The sequence below is a fragment of the Pseudopipra pipra genome, chromosome 4, assembly GCF_036250125.1.
Source record: "Pseudopipra pipra isolate bDixPip1 chromosome 4, bDixPip1.hap1, whole genome shotgun sequence".
Taxonomy (NCBI): domain Eukaryota; kingdom Metazoa; phylum Chordata; class Aves; order Passeriformes; family Pipridae; genus Pseudopipra; species Pseudopipra pipra.
In genome coordinates, this window is record NC_087552.1 from 27,811,940 (window position 1) to 27,834,452 (window position 22,513).

The 22,513-nt window shown below is 38.2% G+C and overlaps 1 protein-coding gene across 1 annotated transcript in view; it reads right to left on the reverse strand.

Moving 5' to 3' along the window:
- COL25A1 (collagen type XXV alpha 1 chain) overlaps positions 1-22,513 on the reverse strand; it is a 313,222-nt gene that overhangs the window by 141,250 nt on the left and 149,459 nt on the right. The window contains exons 3-4 of the mRNA XM_064652084.1: positions 12,927-12,971; positions 10,846-10,853 (exon numbers count right to left, since the gene is read on the reverse strand). Of these exons, the coding sequence (XP_064508154.1) occupies positions 10,846-10,853; positions 12,927-12,971 (53 nt within the window). The remainder of the gene's footprint in view (positions 1-10,845; positions 10,854-12,926; positions 12,972-22,513) is intronic.

The following is a 22,513-nucleotide window of genomic DNA, read 5'->3' on the forward strand; positions in this document are numbered from 1 at the left end:
AAAGAATTTTTAACTCAATTGTCCTATTAGATTATCAGTACTGTGCAGATCTCAATATCTCAGTATTAGCAAAAATAATAAATATTAACTGCTTTATGTTAAGCCTTGGAGGGGGTGGGAACCATCACCACCACCACCAAAATATCCCAAAACCATTTTGTTGGTGATTTATGATCTGTATCCTACACAGTCATGGAAAAAACCTTCCAACTGACATTCCACACTGCTTGTATAAATCTTTCCTTCCAGACAAGTATGTTTGCTTTCAGAAACATCTTTAACTAATCTTGATTTCTGCATGCACAGATATAGCTGAGAAAATGAAAATAACAGTAGCCCAAACAACACCTTAGAATTTTCCCTGTGGTGCAAGAGGTGCACATTAAATGTGGCCATCTCAAAGATCCCCCTGAATGGAGGAAAAAGGACTTTAAGGCTTCATTCTACTTGCTAACTGCTGGCACTAAAAAAGAAATTCAAAAACTACAGAGCTAAGAACCTATTAACTTGACAAACACTAACCAAACCATTTTTGGTGTAATTACTGGATGACACTAACAAGTGTGGGGTCCAATACAGGTGTATGAAAGAATGATTTGATTCCCAGTAGGAAAATAGTTCCTCATTCAACTTTATCGAGAAGAGCCAGTTCAGGTGACTGCCAGCTCCAGATATTCCCCTCCTCATATCACTTCCCTCCTAAATGGGATCTGAACATTGACTGAAGGGGGAAGCAGGGGTGAAAACATCTCCAAGAAAACACTACCACCCTGCACTTTCTGGAAATCACAGAATCCAACCACCTACCCTAGCAATTTAGGAACAAGTTTCTCCAATAAAATTTTACATCCCTTGACCTGAGCTAAGATTAACAATGCACTTAAACTCCCACATAGGAATATTCATCTGGGAGCTGTATAGGTAGTACAGTTTTACATATCATTCAGTATATCCTAACTCCAAATGACCCAGCATGAAAGAAAATCATAGGATCACGTTTGCAACCCTCCTTCCAGGTGAAAGAACTGATGACTTAAAAACTCTTATAAGATAGCTTAGCACTTCCCTTTCCATTTAAGACAGATATAAACAGAATCATAGCATCATTTACGTTGGAAAAGACCTCTAAGATCATGTAGTCCCAACCATCAAGTAATTAAATAGATTTCTACTGTAATTGATTTAACCTTTGAATTTAACCTTAGTCTTTGAATTTCAAAGCTTCTTGTGAGAAGGTGATGGTTCAGGCAAATCGTAAGAGGCATCACTGGTTAATTACTCTACATTCACATGCAACTGTTAAACACACAAATTGAGAAATGAGGACTAGAATTCAAATTCTGTTGGAACACAAAATTTTGCTGCAAGATAGTTTGTCTCATAAATAAAGCTTGTTCTGTTACACTGGAGAGCTACATTGTGCATTGGGAGGAAATGACTGGGAAATTTCAAGTGGTATGCCTGACAAAAAGCAAGAATGAATGATTTTAGGTACAGTTCAAGCATTAATTAAGTCTGTCAAAGTATAAATGTTAAGATCTTAACTACAGCCTTCTCCATGGCACCTGCTAAGCTGCCAAGCTGAACTCAGCGGAGTAGCCTAGAGAGACCAGAAATGTATGCATGCTGTCAACGAAATGACAAACCACCTTAATTCCTTTCTCTACCTACACAAGCTTTATTATGAAAGAGAGGAAGGCAATTACTAAATCTGCAGAGAAAAGTACTAAAAAAATACATTTAATTCTTAAATTACATCTATCCTATCTATCTACCATCAGCTATAATTCGTTATTTATCTGATAGATGTATGGGGTTGTGTCATTTTGAATTGATGTCAGCTGTGAATCAAAACTGTACTGACTCACATTAGCCCTCAGTATCCTAGCATTTTGTGCTCAGTTTTTAATCACACACTGACATCTAGAAGGTCCCATGCAGAGATGTGGATTTCACAATACTGGAGGCCATGCATTCGAGATGGAAATTGCTGGTTTAAAGAGGGTCTTGGTAGGTCTACCATATGGAAACAATTGTCTGCATTACTAACACATTGACGTTATCTATTACCATGTTGTTTTATTATTCTATTAGTTTGCTACATCCTTATTCGTAGTGCTATGTATAAGATGGACTAAAATAGAAATTTTAATGAGTTTAAGCCGGGACACACTATGTAGGCAGGCACAAGTAATTTTCTTAAGTCACCATGTGAACTTTCTACTTCAGCTTATCTACAGAAATTTCTTTTTATAATTTTAAGTGAGGTAAAGGGTAGAAATATCTTTTTATAGTGCTGGCTTTTGCAGATGAGGCAGTTGTTCCTTCGCTGTCATAGTCACAGATATAGAATAGCTTGGGGCACTCTGAGTTTCCTCCAGGGAAGTGCAGAAATAAACGCTGACTTCTCTTATTTATGCATTCAGCATTACACAAATGTAATAAATGAAAGGATTCAACCCATGGTTCATTCAAAATGGCAACTGGCTTATAATAAGCTAATAAATGTATTATGTTGTGTAGCTTCTTATCTGTGACACAAAATTAATAGCAACTGTAATCCTAAGAGGTCTCAAAATTGTCTGTTACAAGTCAACTTTTATGATTATCTTCAATCACTGTGAAAATATTGGCATACAGAGAAATTAAACTGATTAATTGAAATACGTATTATTTATAGATCCAAACGTCATAAAAAGTCATTATTGTATGAATGTAACTGACATGGTTCCAAAGGTTAATACTCAGCCATGCAAATTTAGAGATTCTTCCACAATTTGTAAGAAAAACCGGAAGTTTATTTGCTGAATATTATCAGTATGTCCTCAGCTACAGTATTTTTCTAAAAATTACATTTTTACAGCCTTCCTCTGGTTCTCATGGCACAGAAATACCACACAGTTAACCTGCTTGGCAGAAAATATACATTGCACCTGTTTAAACTGAAGCAACTATTTGGGAACAGCATTGAATATTGTTGAGCCTACTGCTATTGTACTATTGAGAAACTCTAATACACTGTCTTATGACTGCTGGGAAAATTTCTGAGGTGTCACTGAAGTTTTCCAGGAACAAACTGACAAAACTTGCAATTATAAGCTTATTAACCAACACTACAGAATGGCAACAACTGCAAGTAGGAAAGGTGCAACTCACTTTTTTTCCTGGAGTGGACATCACCACCTCTTATATATCAGAATATTAACTGCAAGAATGCAATTTTTGATAAAGCAGTTAAAAACTGCAGTGAGGACCATATCCATGGTTTGATATCACGGCAAAATTCATACTTAGGCATGTGACCAACCTCTGGTGGGCCTTTGTTCAAGGATCATATCATATAACACAGGTACAGTTTGAAAAAAATCAGATTGGTATCCACCAGTTAGAACAATCAATTCCAGTAGCTGCAACTACCACCGAGTATCGGACTTAACGGATTGTGCTGGTTTTGGCTGGGGTACAGTTAATTTTCTTCACAGTGGCTGGTATGGGGCTGTGTTTTGGACTTGTACTGAACACAGGCTGATAATACAGAGATGTTTTTGTTATTGTTGAGCAGGGCTTACACAGAGACAAGGTTTTTCTGCTTTTTGTACTGCCACATTGGCAAGGAGTCTGGGGGTACATCTGAAGTTGTGAGGAGACACAGTCAGGACAGCTGATCCCAACTGACCCAAGGGATATTCCATATCATATAGCATCATGCTCAGCATATAAAACTGGGGGGAGAAAGAAGGTTGGGTATGTTCGGTTGGGTATGTTGGGTATGTTCGGTGTTTGTGTTCCCAGCTAACCATTATGCATGATGGAGCTCTGCTTTCCTGGAGATGACTGAACATCTGCCTGCCCAGGAGAAGCAGAGAAACAATTCTGCTTTACTTATTAAACTGTCTTAACTCACAGATTTCTCACTTTTACCCTTCCAATTCTCTCCCCAATCCCTCTGGTGGGGGAGTAAGCAAGTGACTACGTTGTATTTGGTTGCTGGCTGAGGTTAAACCACAACACAAATGCATCCCTGCAAAAAAGACTGAAAACATCCTACAGCTGTAGAAAACTGGCTTACCTTCATGTGTGAGAGTAGAACTGAGTACCTTATCTCCCTAGCTCTTACTCTGGCAGTTGTTGGCTTAACTACACCAGCGAAGTCCAACTCTCATCACAAGCTTCTGTGGTAAGACTGTAGCACCTGTGTACACCATACAAAGAAGTCTAGGTGCTGGCTGGTACAGATTAGTATTACACTCCATGTGAGCTGAAGTAACTTCTTGGAAGACTCAAAACAAACAGCTTGTATGCAGAATTTTGGTAAACTATGGCAATACTATCTGGAGTTCTGATATACTGCAATGAATGTATTACTGGAAAGAGATTATGTGAAATAAGAAAAAAGGTTCAAGGACTCAATTAATATTCATCCTGAAGAGTCACACATTTTCAGATGAATTTAAAGCACTGGTACCAGCTGGAAACTTTTTGGAACAATGGACAAGGAGTACATGGTTTCAAACAAATAAATCTGTAAACCCAAGAATCTTTTAAGATGGACAGCTGACCTGACTAACTGTATCTCTGAAGAAAGCAGAGGATTCTTTCCACTCCCTGAGAACAAGCAAGGAGCTTGAGGCAAATGGATTGACTCAAAACCTCATGTCACCCAAGCCAATTACCTCTATCAGGACTAAATGTAAGGATAAAGTATAAAAACCTGAGAAAACACAAATTAAAAATCACAGTACAAAGAAGCTTTCGAGATTCCAGATGTTCTGAATTTTCTGTGCATTTAAAGGGGAAAAAAAATTAGAACCTCAAATAGTTATCGATGTTTCACTACCAAATCTGAAATTTATTGCAAAAATTTTGCTGGTATATGTCTAAGAGTTACTTTGGGAAAATTCTAAAAATAAAAGGTGGTTTGCAAAGACACCTATTGAAAAAAAAAGAAATGCTATCGAGTGCAAAATTTCTACAGGATCACCAAGTCAAATCCTTAGGGTAAGGTCAAGAATTGAGATAGCTGCTCCTTGAGCTCAGACATTTATATTTTGGTATAACTGTGAAAAAGAGGAGATCTGACCAGCCACTAGAAATACCACAGCTGCTGCAAAATGCTTAATATTGCCATAGGCTGTGATTAATCACAGACGAAAAACTCATGATCTTTGCTCATTTCTTCTCTTTTGATTATTCCAGTTGTATTTGTTTTACAGCAACTGAGCTGCTATAGTATCTGAGGTTGAAAAACTTGCATTTGGATGGGATTAATTTTACACATATTAACAGATATTGCCACTTACTACACATTTGCCTATACAACTCCAGTCTCTAAATGGAGACAAAAAAGAAAACAAAATAGCACTGTCAAAGACAAAGCAACACAGCAGAGTAATAAAATGCCTTTTCCTAATTTCTTACAACAGTGGTTTTCATGTTCTTCCCCACTAGGCCTATTTCTTCCAACTCAAATGCCTCACAGCCCTTCACTGTTCTACCTGGAATACTCTTTGCCTTTTGTAATACAGGAACAGAAAGGGAGGTGGGGCAAAGTCAGAGCCTTCTAATAGCAAGCTGAAATTCTTTACATAGCAGCTTTTCTTACGGTGTATTGGGAAAAGTTTTTATGAATACAAAAATCGTTAACTATGATGATAAAGACACTTTCTCATCTAGAAGGACTCACATCAGGCTAAAGAATAACTGAAATTCTCTATTTGTAGTCCTAAGATTTGTCACTTTGTTTTCTTGAGACAAGTAAGTCTTTTATGAGCTAAGAAAATTTTAAATTAATTGACAGGTTTTAACGAGTTATGATATTTTACAGTTACAGAATAACAATCTCCAATTTAGACACATCCTTTTCTGCTAGAGAGGAATCAGTCTACATTTCTTGAAGATGAAACAAGGATGTTAGGAGAAATAGGATTTAATACAAGGTACACGGTCACCTGGAGCATCCATGACCCTCCACAGCTCCTAAAAGTCTTGTAAATGCATCAAGTACTCTGCAGACTGGAGAGATGTAGAGGAAATTTCTCCAGTCTTCTCTTTTATGAAGCAATGCTTCAGGCATTTTCATATTCTGACATTTAATTCTGAAGACAGGGTAGCTTTACCACCATACATGTGACAACTTCCAGGATTATTTATTTGGATTTTGAGCTTGATCTGCACTCCAGCTTGGGAAAAGTTGTAGGAAAAACTCTCTTTGCTTCAGCTTCTTAATGGAAAATAGTACATAAGTCCTACCCATTCAACCAGCTTGTAAGATTCCTTTTCCTTTGCAGAGCACTACATGGCTTGTGTATTAGGCCTCTTCACTGCATTTGCAAGCTGTGGGGTATTTTTAGTGGTTGGGTTTTTTGAAGGGGGGAGGCTTGGTGTGTTTTTTTTTATTTGGGGGGTGGTATTTTTTTCCAAGTTCTAGCATTATTTCTGAAGTGACACTTATACAAAATCCCTGCAACAAATACCTATCATCTCATTCTCTAATGTTTGTACACTCTTTTGCTCTCTTAGAGAAGATGTGATAGCCTATTTCAATTTCAAACTCAAAAGCATTACAACTCTGAATTCAGTAACAGCTCTCTTATACAGAGCTTTTAATGAGGAAAAAAAGGAGTCGTTCATGGTGCCTTAAATAATAACCAGTTAATCATGGTCTTATAAGCCTCTTTATAACTGTGGTACTTATTAGCAGTTAAGTCCAGTTTATTTTCTTGATTTTTGATACCATATCTTCCTGGGAACTTAGATTTCTCACTGTAATTCCATGTACTGTTATTTTTATTACTTCTTGAGGTAACTTTATAATTAGAATGAACACAGGCAACGAAAAGTTAAGTCTTGGGGAAAACAGCCACTCGCTCTTGTGAGATCACACTTGGTTTTGGCCTATCAAGCAGAGAGTTTTTTAGGTTATATGTGGTAGACATACTTGACTATCCTCACAGAATATCCTATAAAATCCAATGAAGATTAAAGCAGTAAGGTTTCTACAGGAGTTAAGGAGGACTCTGGAGAAATAACTTTAAACACTAATAGCCTTTTCATAGAGCTCTACAGGGCTGTATAAGTACCTTTAAAGTGCACTGCACTTGCAGTTACATATTTCCCATTCAAAGCAGGAGGATATGACCGTAACTGAAAAGATCAAAACATCCAGCCATGTGACAACTTCCAAGAAGCAAAGCCAAATTTTATTCCCAGTCATTTTCAAACAGAAAGAAGCAGCACTCAGTCAAGTGCTGAAGGCTCACATCTGCCTGTGCGCACACGGATGACTGCACAGGTGCAGAGAAATGCATTCAGATGAAAGGCTGCCCATAACAATACCACTATTAGATCCAGCAATTTCAGTAACATGGTTTTGAAGAATCTTTATTCCTTTCAGATACCTCAACAAAACTCTTCAAGAAAACAAACTTATGTACTGATTAGGCGCTCTAAGAGAAACTGGAATGTGTACTTGGAAACCTGATAATTGGTTACAGAATATCCAAGCAGGTTTCTTGATACTGATGATCAATTCCTCACCAGCTGTCTATCAACTACTTGTAATAGTGAACACAGACACAGGATGATGATCCATTGGTAACACTATTCTGTAACTACAGTAGATGTCCAGATAAAGGCACTAAAATAGGCTGTTCAAAAAGAAGTGTGGCCAGTACACATTTCTCTCTGCTTCAGTCTCATGAGACCCCATCTGAAGTACCGTGCCCAGCTCTGGGGCCTCCAACGTAAGAAACACATGGACCTGTTGGAGAAGGTCCAGAGGAGGACCACCAAGATGATCAGAGGGATGGAGCAGCTCTCCTATGCAGACAGACTGAGAGAGCCTGTCTGGGGTTGTTCAGCCTGGAGAAGAGAAGGCTTCAGGGAGACTTTAATGCAGTCTGTAGTGACAGGACAAGGGGCAACAATTTTAAACTAAAAGAGGGTAAGTTTAGATTGGACATTCTACAGTCACAATGTTCTGTACATATATTGTTTCTGAAATGTATCCACTAACACATTTAGTCACTTGGCTCCTAATACCCATGTGACAGCAGGCATATACGTCTTTCCTTGAAGGGGACACTGCAGACAGCTTACCTGACTACTTGAAAGAAATATATTGTTAACAGATTTTAGAAAGATGCATTATTTCATATATTTTTTCAGGTAATAAATCCTAAAGATATGAATGAAACAGACAGAAAAATGAATTGCATCCATTATCAGAAAATTACTTTGTATAGGCAAAGCAGCCAACTGCTAGGATCTCTGTCACAGCATTTTACTCTGCTCAAAATGCATTGAACAAAGCAGTCAGGAGAAACAGGACAGAATTAAAAGAAAAGATTCAGAGGTTCTATATGGCAACTGTACAGATTTCTAATATGGAAAACTGAGATGCAGTATCTTACTAATTTCTTTTTAAGTTACAGTAAAAAATTTATTTTGTATGCAAGAATGCAGAAACTCAACACAAAATATGCACAATGTCAAGCAATCAGTGCACTTCATTGTGCATTGCAAATAGTCTGGTTGTTTTCAAAAATTTGTCAAAGTTTTTTTATTTTGCTTGTTTTTAAAGCAAAGTCCTACATTTTCTAGGCATCTGAGACACACATACAAAAAAAAAAAAAAGGTCCTTTTGACAGTAATAAAGAAAAACCAAAATATAACAACAGAATTCTAGAGTAATCAAAAATCGCTATCATAAATATATGATGAGTTACCGGATAGCCATTTCGCCCTGGTAGACCCTGGTTGAATGAGATGAAATGGTAGGACAAACATTAACAACACAGTCATGACATATGACATAACAAACATGCAGAGTACATTACTAGTAAATTATAATTTGCATATTGCTTATTTTTTTATATGTGATGATATTTCAAACCAATAAATATGAGATAAGTACTACACAGTGAAGAAGTGAGGCTTTGGTAATGGAAATCCTATGTTTTAATTTAAATAAACCCTCTTAAAAGGCTACTGACTACTTCTGATGTTCACTGAAATTCTATTTTTTATGAAGAGAACTATCCATGTAGACTGAAAGGCAATACGTGGCTAAAAAAAATAAAGGGGTTTAGTGCTTAGGCAGTATTCAATTCCACTAAAACATAGGTACCAAAGAAGAAATTTGAGATTGCTTTAAAAGATCATAAAAAAAATTTGAAATCCTCAGCCTTTGAGTGTTATTACATGTGATATTCAGTAGTAAGGTACAAGGAAAATAAACAGCACTGCAGGCAGCCTTTGAAATAAAACATACACCTAACCCCCTACAGTGTTATGTGGTATATACAAATATTTTATATTTTAAATGAAAACTATTACCACAGTCTCCCTGGTGAAAATAATAACTAAGTTCACCACAGTTGCCTCTAGCCAGTGTCTACGTAAATATAAAAGTGAATTAGGGAGAGATATTACATTTTTAATGACTTGTAACAATGCCTTACTGCCAGTCAGCAAGATGAAGTCTTGTAAGTTTTGAGTATGAAACTTGGAATTTAAAGTCAGACGGTTCTAAAATTATTAAGTTTTGAAAGCTATTTCAGGTTTGTGTAAATATTGCTACAAGTAAGACTTTTTTGTGGGTTTTTCACCTTTTTTTTTTAAATGTATCTATACTGAAACAGTGAAGAGCTGAAGTTAATGGCATTCATAATGAGGCACATAGTGAACTTCAGCCATGTTGCCTTGCTACAGGAAAATAGTTCATATCATGATTTATGTTTGCTCTTTGTGTTTCACGGGATGACTGCAAAAGAAATTAGGGAAAACAAGTGTTTCTTTCAAATAAACAGCATCTTTATGCATTAAAGCCTGGCTTTTCATTGATAGCTTGTTAAATGAATTTGTCACTATAAATTGCTGAGCACATGGTCAAAATCTTACAAGGATAAGTAATATCACTGCTCAGTTTATACAGTTTACAGTGAAACCATTAGGTCACAGCAGGGATTCAATGTATTAATTCACTATTCTTAAACATGCATGTAGCATATGGTAATACGGTCTTGAAATTTTTGTGGAAATACTACATTTCCTAAAGAAAAAAACACAGAAGTCTGCAAACTGTAAAAGAAATACTGTTTCAATGGTCACACTCTTACATCATATGATGCGCATGGATGGCATGACAAATACAAATGTTTGAGATATATGTGCTCAGTCCTGTCCTTCGAGTCAGACTTCTGACCTACTCTGGGAATATACAACAAAGCAAACAAATGGCAAACTAAAAAACCCAAGCAAAAACCAAAACAACCAAAAAACTCCAGAAGAAAGAAGCTGTTTTCTTACAAGAAGGATTAGCACAAGATTCAACTAACTTACTAAACTGAATAATACTATTTAATATTAATTTTACTCAAGCACTTACTGGCTTCAGTAGTAATTACAATGAAATGAGCTGGACAACCTGCATACCTACAAAAGAACAGGGAGCTTGTACCTCAAGACTTTGTGATAACTGCAGAGGAAGTTACTATCCAGCAAAAGCAGGTAGTCCAGTCTGGACTTAGGATACGCACACATTTTTATACCGCAGTAAAATATCAAGTCACAAGGAAAATAAACATAACGTACTTACACGGACTTGTGATCCAAACGGCTATCTGGAGCGCTGAATATAAAGCTTAATTGTTTTAGAGACTTTTTTTCTTATGGAACTTTCTGATTAAATTATTCAGCTCCAAGATACCATATTTGTATAAACGTCAAGATTCCCTCTTGATTATACATTATCACACATCATCATATGTCACGGTGACAACTTAACAGGATCTAACAGATTTCTCCCTGATTCTGGAAGAACCAACAATGTAGCACTGTACTTACAGGAGGTCCTGTGGGGTGGGGGAGAGGGAAAGAAGGTAAAAAAAAGAGAAAAAAGAACACGTAAGCATACGAAGGTATTAAAGAAAGATACATATGTATGAAGACAAGCACAAGGCCTCAGGATTGTCAGTGAGCAGCACTGCTAATACAGTGTGCACATTTTCCCACTCAAGTAATCTTTAGCTTTGGTTGCACTCCGAAACTTGTAAATATGACTACTGCTTAAATGCATGCACTTACCTTACCAATTCTTCAATTACAGTCATGCAATCTTATGAAAATTGCTTCTCCATCCATTTCCATGCAATTTCATGCCAGTCCAAAAATACCAGCCACAGACTACAATTCATTTTGTCAGACTCCACATAAAGCATATGTGACCACATCACCAGTTTCAGTCAACCACACACTTGGCATTTGATCACAGCTTGGCTGCAAAATTGCACAAAGTACCCTTGGCATTTAACCTGGGCATCTTGTCAAGACATACGTGTACTAGCATCTTCCAGCTTTCCAATTTTGCCTGTGAGGGGAGGTTTCAGTGGCCACCTGACAGCGCTGAACTTTGTTTTCATCGCCTTCCTCTCTCAAGGCACACATATAAAATGGTCCCCATTAAAATGTCACACTTAGTGAAGTGATATTTGCACATTTTTTCAATTATTTAGACCTCAAAGACTTTTGTATAGCAGTTCTTGGAAACATTATCAAAGGGTCACAAATCAAACCTACTATTTCAGTCTTATTAAGTTGAGCAGCTGCAGCTCCCAAATCAATGGCATTTCATTAAGCTTTTATGCCTCTCTCTAATTTCTGAATAAAGTAAAGTGCAAAAGGAGTATAAAACAGCAGCAGCTGTACTTTGAGATTGCTTTTAATATTGACAGCCTTTTGGCTTTAACAATGTAATTTTTATTGTCCAGCAACTAAGGTAATGTCTTTATCCTGGCAAACATCCTTAAACAGCATTTTAAGGTGCAGGTCTGTTTTTAAATGAGAGATCAATTTCCTTTATTAATAGTTTAATATGTGTTTATTTGAGATGTAAAATGAATCAACGAGCATCCCACAAAGTAATTGCCAGGATCATTTGTAACTCAATCTTCAACCACAGAATTTCCTTCTGCATCATAGCCTCTTTCTCTGAAGTAAATACTAAGCCAACACTGAATGGAAACACCAAGGTGATTTTTATCAACCTTTGGCAGGGATTGTCTTCAGTTTTGTGATTCAGGAAGATACAGAAATAGTTTTTAAATTACCACAGCCAGATAAATTACCATGTACATAGATAAGAAAGGCTACAGAACATTTACAGAGATCGAGTTGATTGGAAGATTTTCCTAGCTGGCAGATTAGACAAGAGAGAGTAGAAATGCTCATTTTCTACTGCATCACCTCCACAACATTCACCTTGATGAAAAATTCAATCCCGCAAGGTAATCAACAGTTTCAATTCCTGTGGATGTCAGCAGGAAGAGGTCCTTAGCATCTCACAACTTTGTGTCAAATGAAATTTCAAGCTACACACCACCAGCAGGATTCTATCAACAGCAACCTCCATGGTACAGAGTAACAAACCAACAAATATTTTTTCTTATTTCTCTTAGAACTTAAGCGCTATTCATTTCTAGTAAACAACTTCTCTCATACAGTCTACTTATCACATTATTTCCCTGAGTACTGACATTCTTGACATAAGGAATTTTATTTCCTTCTTTATTTCCTTATAAAATTGTTCACCTCAAACCAAGGGGGTCCAATATAACACTGACATAGTGCTCCAGCTACTGACTTACATGGAGTTATTCTAACATGTGCACGTGTGAGAAGACACTTAAATGGTTTGACAATTACAAATGTGTTACCAAAGGTCGAGTATTATGAAGCTTGCCTACAAATTAATGATGCCCAAGGCTAGAAAAGTATGCCAAGGGTCACAATTTTTTAACAGAGAAGTTTCAGAATTCTCTTTCACAGCACACATGCAATACAACTAAAAACGAAGACATGCTGTGTATGCATCCTCACAAAAACATAGACATCACACAACAAGGGATCTTATGAAATTGAAAACTTACCTGTCTCTCCTCTTCTTCCCCGCTTACCTCTTTTCCCCGGAGGACCTAAAAAGAAGATGGTGGATTGTAACTTTTTTCCTTGAAATTACATGAAGAATATAATTTTTTTGGATGTAAGGGCATAGAGTGATGCATTACACGAAGTTCAGAGACTTTGGCCGAGTAGGGGTAAAAGATAACCCGAATAAGATTTAGGAAGTTGGAGATAAATTTGACAGCTACGTTACCCACCACACCCTCTCTGAAAAAAAGGCTGGGAGAAACTTTGGAGGTCATCCAGTTCATCCCTCTTTCTCTTGGAAAAAGCTAATCACATCTAAATTATAACTGCAACTTCCACAGGTATTCCCCCCCTTCCCCAGTATTTCACTGTTTTGACAAGTGGAACATTTCTTTATGTCCAACTTGCTGCACTGAAGCCCATCAATTCATGTGCTTTCCACCATGAACTCCAGAGAAGAAACTGTCCCTTTTCTCAAAAAAGTCTTGGTATTCCTCAGAATTGCTGTACCACTCCTTCAATCACCTTAAACCAAATATATCATGGGACATTAAGTTTTATTCAATTATTCCCATATTAAGCCCAAAGATTAGTTTTTATTTATAGGAGTAAATCCCCTGGAAAATGCTTTCGGCCTCTACCTGAAAACAGGCAAAAGATGGAGAAAGTATCACCTGGCTTGCCATCCCCCAAACATTCAACAACAGTGTATGTGTTGCCAGACACAGTCTAAGGTGCTTTGCCTCCAGTTTATGCTTGTTAGCCATAACACAATGGCCTAGTTACTGTATGCTTTTTGCTAAGAAATCTTTATTTCTCATTGTCCTTTCTCCCCAAATATCTATATGCTGCAACCAGTATCTGCTGCTAACTCTGAAGAAAAGGAAAAATCCTTTTTGTCCCTCATTTCTGCCTTCAGTATCATTTTCTAAACCTGCAGACATCAGATGTCAGACTGCAGACATTTTCCCCCTTCTTCCTGGTGACCTTGACGTGCTGTTCCTGAAAATACAAGGAAAGCACACTTGCACTTCTCCTTGTATAGCGTGGAGGAGAAGCAGCAGCTGCGGGGATGACACAGAGTACTGAAACACGGTTGCTCTGAAAAGAGAACCACAGGTGGGACTCTCAAAGCTGCTGAAGGGAGGAAAGCACACGGGTGGAATTTCCAAAAGCAGCAATGCGTGCAGGACCACAAGTACCTCTGCTGTGGCTGTATCTCGCTGTTCGTAATAGATATTAGATGCACAGGTGTTTTTCTGCAAATAGTTAAGCAACTGTCTGATACTTTAAAAATCATCTGAACTGTTGTTCCAAAGTTTTTAAATAGCTTTGCACTATATATTTGCAGCAATCTGGCTTAAAAGATTAAGATACTGAAAAGCAACATTAGTGATACAATTTCAATATATATGGGAAACAGCATTTGTTTTCCAGGGAAATAAAATACTATTGATTTAAAAAGAAAGGAAGAAGGTAGAAGAAAGAAAGAAAAAAAAGAAAGAAAAATAGAAAATGAAAAAAGAAAAAGAAAGTAGAAAAAGGAAAAAGAAAAAAAGGAAAAAGAAAAGGGAAAAAAAGAAAAAAAAAGAAAAAAGAAAAGCAGCTCTTGTCTTGAACGTAGAGAGGTTTATTCCTATCAGAGCATTATAAGTCTCACTAGAATTCTTCTTTTTTCTTCTGTTTTAGCAATTACAGTAGTGGTATAATGCAACATAAGTTTAAGACAATATTATACAAAGCAAGAATGGCATAGGTTATTCATAATCAAAACCATACTTAACAAGACAAGAATATTTTGGTATTATGAAAAATAGCAAAAGTGTCACTTCTGTGTGGGGAGAACCTTGCAACTTCCTCCTGAAACACTCCATCCTCTGCAAGATATCTATGGAAACTTCTTACACAGGAAATGGTATGTTACAAACATAAGTTCCTACACACACCTCTTCTCCCCCTCACCCCCCCAACTAATACTGAAACCTTTTAGAGTCCTTCTGCATGGACACAGCCCTTCAGTGGTCCCTCTGTGGAGATTTCCTGGGCTGTCCCCAAGCTCACAACACAGCCGTGCAGCAATATGGACTCAACAGAAACATGGATGTGCAGGAGAAAATTAAAAGGTTCTTTTCCAGGTAATGACATGTCATTCAGCATATAGCAAAAATATACTGCTAAAGAGGGTGGTAATATTTTATTTTATTAAAATTTAACTATGCTGTAGGTGTGCCCATGGACACACACAAAAAGCTCTACTATCAAGTTTCCTTTTGAGAAAAGAACTTTGAAACTAAAAAACTTCAGCTACAGACCAGCAAAAGGCATCAAAGTCACTGACAGAAAACTGTGAGGGTCATTTCAAGCTATGAATTTTAGGAAGGAATGGAATTTGTCCAGCAAACCAGACTTCCACAGACCACTAAGTTGCCATTTTAGTAGCTGTGCACAGTGACAGCAAAGAAGGGACTCCAGTTCAGCTCTCTAAGACATCAAGTGCTGATCCCTTCTAAGCCATTATTCTAAGATTATCAGATTTAGATCTAAGTGTGAATCATCAGGGAAAATGGGTGTAATTATTGTATTTCCAAAGTAATCACATCACCGAGGATACAAAAAAAATTATTCTGGCCTTAGAGCATTAATCAAATCATACTACCACCCCTGACCATCAGATCAGCAGCTTTTAAGGGCCACCAAGTGATGTGCATCGCTGCTCTCTCTCATTAAAAGTTGTTTTGATTTCTGCACTATCCAAGTCTCTGTCAAGGTGGTGGCATTTGCAAAACTCAGAAGAATTGTGAGACGAGAGATTGATCTTGCAAATTTCTACAAGGTTTTGGTGACCATTTGAGGAAATAGTTTCTATATATTTATCTAATTATTTACTTTTTACCAATACAAACTAATTCATTTTAAACAGTTAATCACAGATGGTTTCAATTCACAGAAACACTAATGCTGACATTTATGGTCATCACTAGATGACCTACTACTTCATAAAGCACACGAGCTTTCATGTTTTCTTGAACAGGCTGCTTTCTCTAAATCTTAACTGCTAACATCATCTGTAGCTCCAAGAACTTCAAATTATCAAAACCCTGGGCATTTTTCTATAAATATTAATTTTCCATCTGTCTGTAATTTGATAACTTTGCACTAATTGGAGGATTTGGTAGAGACTCATCACAGCCAAGGGAGCAGTGGATAAAGTTATACTATGGACAATGTCAGCTTACGTCAAGTCCAGTGATTGTTACAGCTTGCACAAAATACTCAACATATGACACAACTACTCTGAACCTTTTTGCCAGGGGTAAAAGAAAATATCTCTATTCTAATAGTATCAGAAATGTCCATGCCGAATTGAATTTAATCCAGAGTATTTTAAGAGTATTTTGTTTTGAATAATTTTCATATTAAAAATATAAAACTTAGAAATATAGAAGTTCAAATCTCAGTGGAGTAAGTTGGGTTCATAAAGATTAATGATACTGAGCAAGAAGCAAAAGCTAGTTTATAGTAGCCAACTTTGCCAACACACTGTTTTCCTAAGATGACTACATTTACCTACAGGTAGGGAGTAAAATGCTAGATCAGCTGGTTTTAATTTTTAACTTTGTTTAGTTTCAAAATATTTGAAATTATTTGTTTCTCCCAAAACCATTTATGGTCTAAGTTTTATGAAGAGAAAGCTTAAAAAGGATTTTTTTTTTCATTCAAGTGTTTAAAAAATTCATGCCACTGCTATTTCATATCTATGAAGGGAGTTTTGGAATTGAAAGAATTAAAAGTCAATTGAAACTGAAAGTCAGTTAGTTATGTGAATTTATCTTCTTAAGCAAAAACTGCTTTAAAAGTTTTGCCTTTCTTACCTACCATAAGAGACTGACAAACCCCACAAATAAACAGAAAAAAATCCTCCCACCCCACACAAAATGGATGAAAACTCCTGTATTCTGTATTCACCTGTATTCACCTTGTTCTTTGTACTGATATATTTACAGCAAACAAATTCTACATTTCAAAGCAGCAGACTGAAAAAAAATGCATAAAATCCACCACATTTGGTGGATGAGACCTGGAGTCACTCAGTCAAATGCTCAGCTGTTTGGTCATAAGCTTAGCTAGAAAGTCAAGTTGGTCCTAATTTTGGAAAGAATTACAGTGGCATTATCAAGTCAAAGGAAAAGGATTTACCCATCTTGGGTTATACCAAACTCCAAAAGCTATTCACTGTCACTGCAAGTAAGAGCTCCTACAGCACACTATGCACCAACCTAAGAATAAGAGCTCAGAATCCCGTTTCCTGTTTTACTGATTGCTCACATATAGTTTGACACATACATACAGCTACTGTTAAAGGTAAAGGAAACAAGCATTCCATGTGTACACAAGAAGAATAATATTTTCCTGGCTATTTCAAAGGACATCCATTTCACATAAAGTTTACAGCAACGTAAGATTTTGCCTGTCAAGTCAGAAAAATGAACTGACCCAATTACATTCTCAGAGTAAATCCTGAGCAACTGTGTATAGTAGAAATACTTCAGTACCATCAGGCTGCCAACCTTGCTGAAATAATGTGATTAAAATATCTGGAAGTCTGCTGAACTACACCAACCAAGCCTCCAAAACTATCCTTACTGATTCAGCTCTAACACTGGTAAAATAACTGCTATTGGTTGCATTTCAAGCTCCATCACCCCAAGCTGTCAATGGATCCATCTCTCTCCTCTCCACTTCCAAAGTACAACCCAGCCACCATCATTTTATCCCACTTCGCGCTTCTCCCTGTCAAAGAAACTCAGGCAGGACTTGCAGTACTGTGCTGAACAGAGCCAACCCCTTGATGACCACAGGGAGAGGAGAGCTCCCCCAGCAAACTGACACCTCTCTGCTTTACAGCTGTAGGAGCACCAAGCGACACTGCAGGCCAGCACTGCAGGTAGGCAGCAGAGCAGGGTGGCAGCCTTTGAGCCTAACACCTCCTCCTGGGAAATATGGATGCCATGAGCAGGGCAGCATGTGACTCCAGTTAATACTGCGTGACCAAGTGCCTCATTCTGCTAGCCTGCTCCTGCCAGGATGGTCATCAGCTTCAGCAAACACACCGAAACATCCTGATGTGCTGAGCACTCACCCAATGGATGTCTGTCTGGGCAACGTGAGATTCAACAGGCACATCCATCCTCCCTTAGCATTGCCATCAAATCCATCCCCAAGTAGGGAAGAATAGGAAGATTTCTATCCCCAAAGCTGAGCATGTTCTTATGCTGCATGGATCTATTCAAGGCTACTTCATCAGCCTTTTTTGCTCTTCCCTCTTTTCTCGGCTTTTTTAACTCCTGTAACACTTGGACTCTTTTTTTCTCCCACTCTGCATAACCATTCCACCTGGTGTGTCAGTCTTCTCCTTTGTACTTCTGACTGTCTGGGACAGCCTGCCAGAATTTCCTACCTCATAAAATTGTCTATCTCATTTTGAACATCAGCTGGATAAATAGCATCCATTGTTTCTCACACAGTACATCATCTATTTGGCTCACCACGAAACAACATTGTATTGCAGGGCTTGGATACATGTCAGAGGCTATTATGCAACTTGGCTGAGGAAATGCCAAAATCAGTCTGTCTGATACCCACAGCAAAGAAACATGACCTCCCTAAGTCAGATTATTTGTACCATTTCTGCACATGCTAAATGCCATCTAAGTAGTGATATCTAGCCTAACACAATTTCACCAGTACCAGATACTACTAAGGAAAAATACCATTATCATCACTTGTAAAATAGTCAGAGCTCTGCACACATATATATATATTCACAGAACCCTAGAAAGGCCTGGGTTGGAAGGGACCTTAAAGATCATCTGATTCCAAACCCCCCACCATGAGCAGGGATGCCACCCAGTAGATCAGGTTGCTCAGGGCCCCATCCAACCTGGCCTTGAACACTTCAAAGGAAGCAGCATCCACAGCTTCTCTGGGCAACCTGTTCCGCAATCCTCACAGTAAAGAATTTCTTCCTAACATTTAATCTAAATCTCCTGTCTTTTACTTTAAAACAGTTCCCTCTTGTCCCATTACTATCTGCCTACATAAAAAGTTGTTTTCCCTCTTTTTTATAAGCCCCCTTTAGGTACTGAAAGGCCACAATGAGGTCTTCTCAGAGCCTTCTCTTCTCCAGGCTGAACAACCACAACTCTCTCAGCCTGTCCTCTTAGGGGAGGAGCTCCAGCCCTCTAATAATCTTGGTGGCTCTCCTCTGGACTCACTTCAACAAGTCCACATCCTCATGCTGGGGGTCCCAGAGCTGGATGCAGTACTCCAGGTGGGGTCTCACGAGGGCAGCGTAGAGGGGCAGAGTCACCTCCCTTGCACTGCAGGCCAAGCTGCTTGCAATGCAGCCCAGAACACAGCTGGCGCTCTGGGCTGTGAGCGCACAGTTGGTTCACGTCCAGCTTTTCATCTACCAGGACCCCCAAGTCCTTTTCTGCAGAGAGCAGTCCTTCTCTGCTCTCAGTTCTCCCGGTCTAGTCTCATGTCTGGATTGCCCTGACCCAGGTGCAGCATTTTGCACTTGGACTTGTTGAACGTCATGAGGTTCTTGTGGGCCCACTTCTTAAGCCTATCCATGTCCCCCTGTATGGCATCCTGTCTGTTGTGTCATCTGTAAACTTGCTGAGGGTGTACTCAATCTTGCTGTTTGTGCCATTGATAAAGATATTAAAGAACATCAATCCCAGGACAGAGCTGTGAAGGTCAACACTTATCAACAGCCTCCACCTAGACATAGAGATTTGCCTGCAGTCTCAAGCTTTCACTCCAACGTGGCTCCTACAAGAGGAGCCATTCCTGCAGAGCCTGGCAAGAAGCATCTCCCAGCCCTTGGGTTCTCAAGTACTTCCTCAAAAGCAGGTCCTCCTTTCAAGCACTGTCTGTACTCAGAACTTATTTCTATAATTTCTCTAAAGACAGCTCACTTCAATCTGCAAGTTTAACTCTTCTTCATCTTTCCCTCTAATATCACACTGGCTCACACTGAAATAAAGGGCAAAAATTTCTTATGCAAAACTTAATGTCTTCAATTATAAGGTAGAAGACAAGCCTTGATAAGAAATATGTACAAAAATTCAGTTCTTAGCTCTGGGTAACCACTGGACCCCTCTCTTGTTTTCCATCTAACATAGAAGTCCAAAGATATTTTCCTCCTGTAATAGTTGCAGTAGAGGGTTCATATTAACCCTGGGTTTTTAGCATTCCCTAAACACTGCATAACTCCCACTTCTCTCTCCCTCCAGCTGCACTCCACACACACTTATGAACACATAAGTCTTCTGGCATAAACATATTTCACCTGTTTGGTCTTACCGAGATCCAGGCACTGGGAGTGTCTGAAGTCTCCACCAAGCCCACAGATAGTTGGGTTGAAGCTATCTGAGGGCTTTGCAAATGCTGCTGGTGCTGCTCCCTGGGACTAGATGCTTGAGTTCTTAAGGGATTAATATCCCCCTTTAGGTGTTCTGCCACCAGTTCCCATCCCAATCCGAAGACTGGGTTCATTAAACACTACATAAAATATCAGGTACATGTGTCTTCTATCAATGCCACAATATAAGGTGAGTTATGTGCTTTCTACAGATACCACATATGACCTTATTAACACAGGTAATATGTCTGAGAGTAAGTTGTTCTGTCTACAAATCCTCCTCCCACCAGTTTTTTCTCTGTGTTTTTACATTATTTTTGTTTTCCTGTTCTGTATGAGTGACCAGCAAAAGTGCAACTACTGGTTTACCTAAGAGAGCTACAGCATATTTTGCATTATTCTTCATCCCTATGTATGCTAATACTTTGGCCATATCTTTGGCCACAACTGCATTTTTAGGAGGGCCTTCACTGACCTATTCATACATATATCACAATTTTACTGAATCATAGGAGTCTTGCAATGTATTACAGTCCCAAAATTTAATCATGCTGATATTTTCTCTCCTTCTTTTCTGTTCAGTAGTAGAGGACTGGGATAGAAAAGACTGCTGCTTCTGTGAACTCATTTTAGGAAGACTTAACAATGCAGAAGTTACAGGTTCTTGAACTTTGCATTTTTCACAGTATGCATCGCCGCAGTGCTGTGGGAGAACATGTGTCCTGATGATATTTAAAATACTGTCAGGGGTGAAAATTCACATTTAAAAGGCAGCCAACAAAATTATGCATGTCAGATCCCAGTATTTGTGTCCAGATATAATTATGATCTGTTTTGCTAAAGCTGTCTGAAATAGATCCCAATACCCTGGGCTGAAAGAGTTTGCTGGTTCTTACAGACTAAATTTTATTGGTAAGACTGCTAAACTATTTTAATGAGTATATAACACTCCATGCCTACATGGTCATCTTTGCAAATGCAGAAATAGCTCCCATCACCTGGCTGACAAATATTGCTGAGGGACAGCTGAAGCATGTAGGGATAGCTATTCTATAATGCAAGGCATGAAAGCATTATCATTTCAACTGGCCATTCCATTGTATTATTACCATGGCATATCAATAGATGGCCCTATGATGCAAAAAGCATATGTCATATTGAGAAAAACTATTTAAACTTCATTTAGCTTTTTCAGATATTAACGTAGATGAAATAAGGAATAAGGTATCAGAATTAGATTATTCTTCAGCCTCAACAGAACTCAAATTACTTTAGGAAGAAATTAGACACTTTTTGAGGACACACAGCCATACCAGATGGCTAAGTAACTACACAGTAGAACTGTGGTCATATAAAAGCAAAATCCTCAGAATTAGAAGTCCTTAAAACCTAATCATGCATTCACCTTTAGGAAGTCTCATTATATCTCAGTGTCAAAATTCTGCCATCAGGAAAATGACAAATGATAACAACAGAACAACCATGTAAAGCATATTATCTTTACCAAATGCAGAGCTTAGAACATGCTAGGTCTCAAGTACACTTAGTCAAGATTTCCAAAAATGAGTCAATCTTTCTCTACTATTTACACAATAACACCAGCTATAGGTCAGGACAGAGAAGTACCGGAGCATTTCAAGTAGTCTAGTTGAGAGATAGGAACTTTTCCATGTCAGTCAATACACTCCCTCACCCCAGTAAATGGCAGGTACCCTTCCATGCAGTAAGCACAGTGCAACCATCTATCCTGGCTGTGGCTTTCACGTTACTTTTGTTGAGTTACACTCAGTCTGACTGATTTTTCATCTAAGCACATGGCCTTGCATGTGCATGGGAGACTTTGGTCATTCCTTTCTTTGAGGGTTCACTCTGACCTGAGGAAACCTATGACCTCAAACCTTCCTCAAGAAACCAAAGTGTATGTCTCTTCTCTCCTCAAGAAAAAAGGACATCTCTCCCACGTCACAGTGGGAGAATGAACACAGATTTAGATGTGTGGGCCACACCAGGGCTGAAATCCCTTCAACATGTTAGAATCGAAATGGCTTTTTCCATTTCCTCACAAGTCCTATATCAATTTATTCCTTCTGCTACAACTTCACACCAGATTCATAATGTTCCTTTCCCTTCACATTTCATTTGATTTAGTTTGCTTGT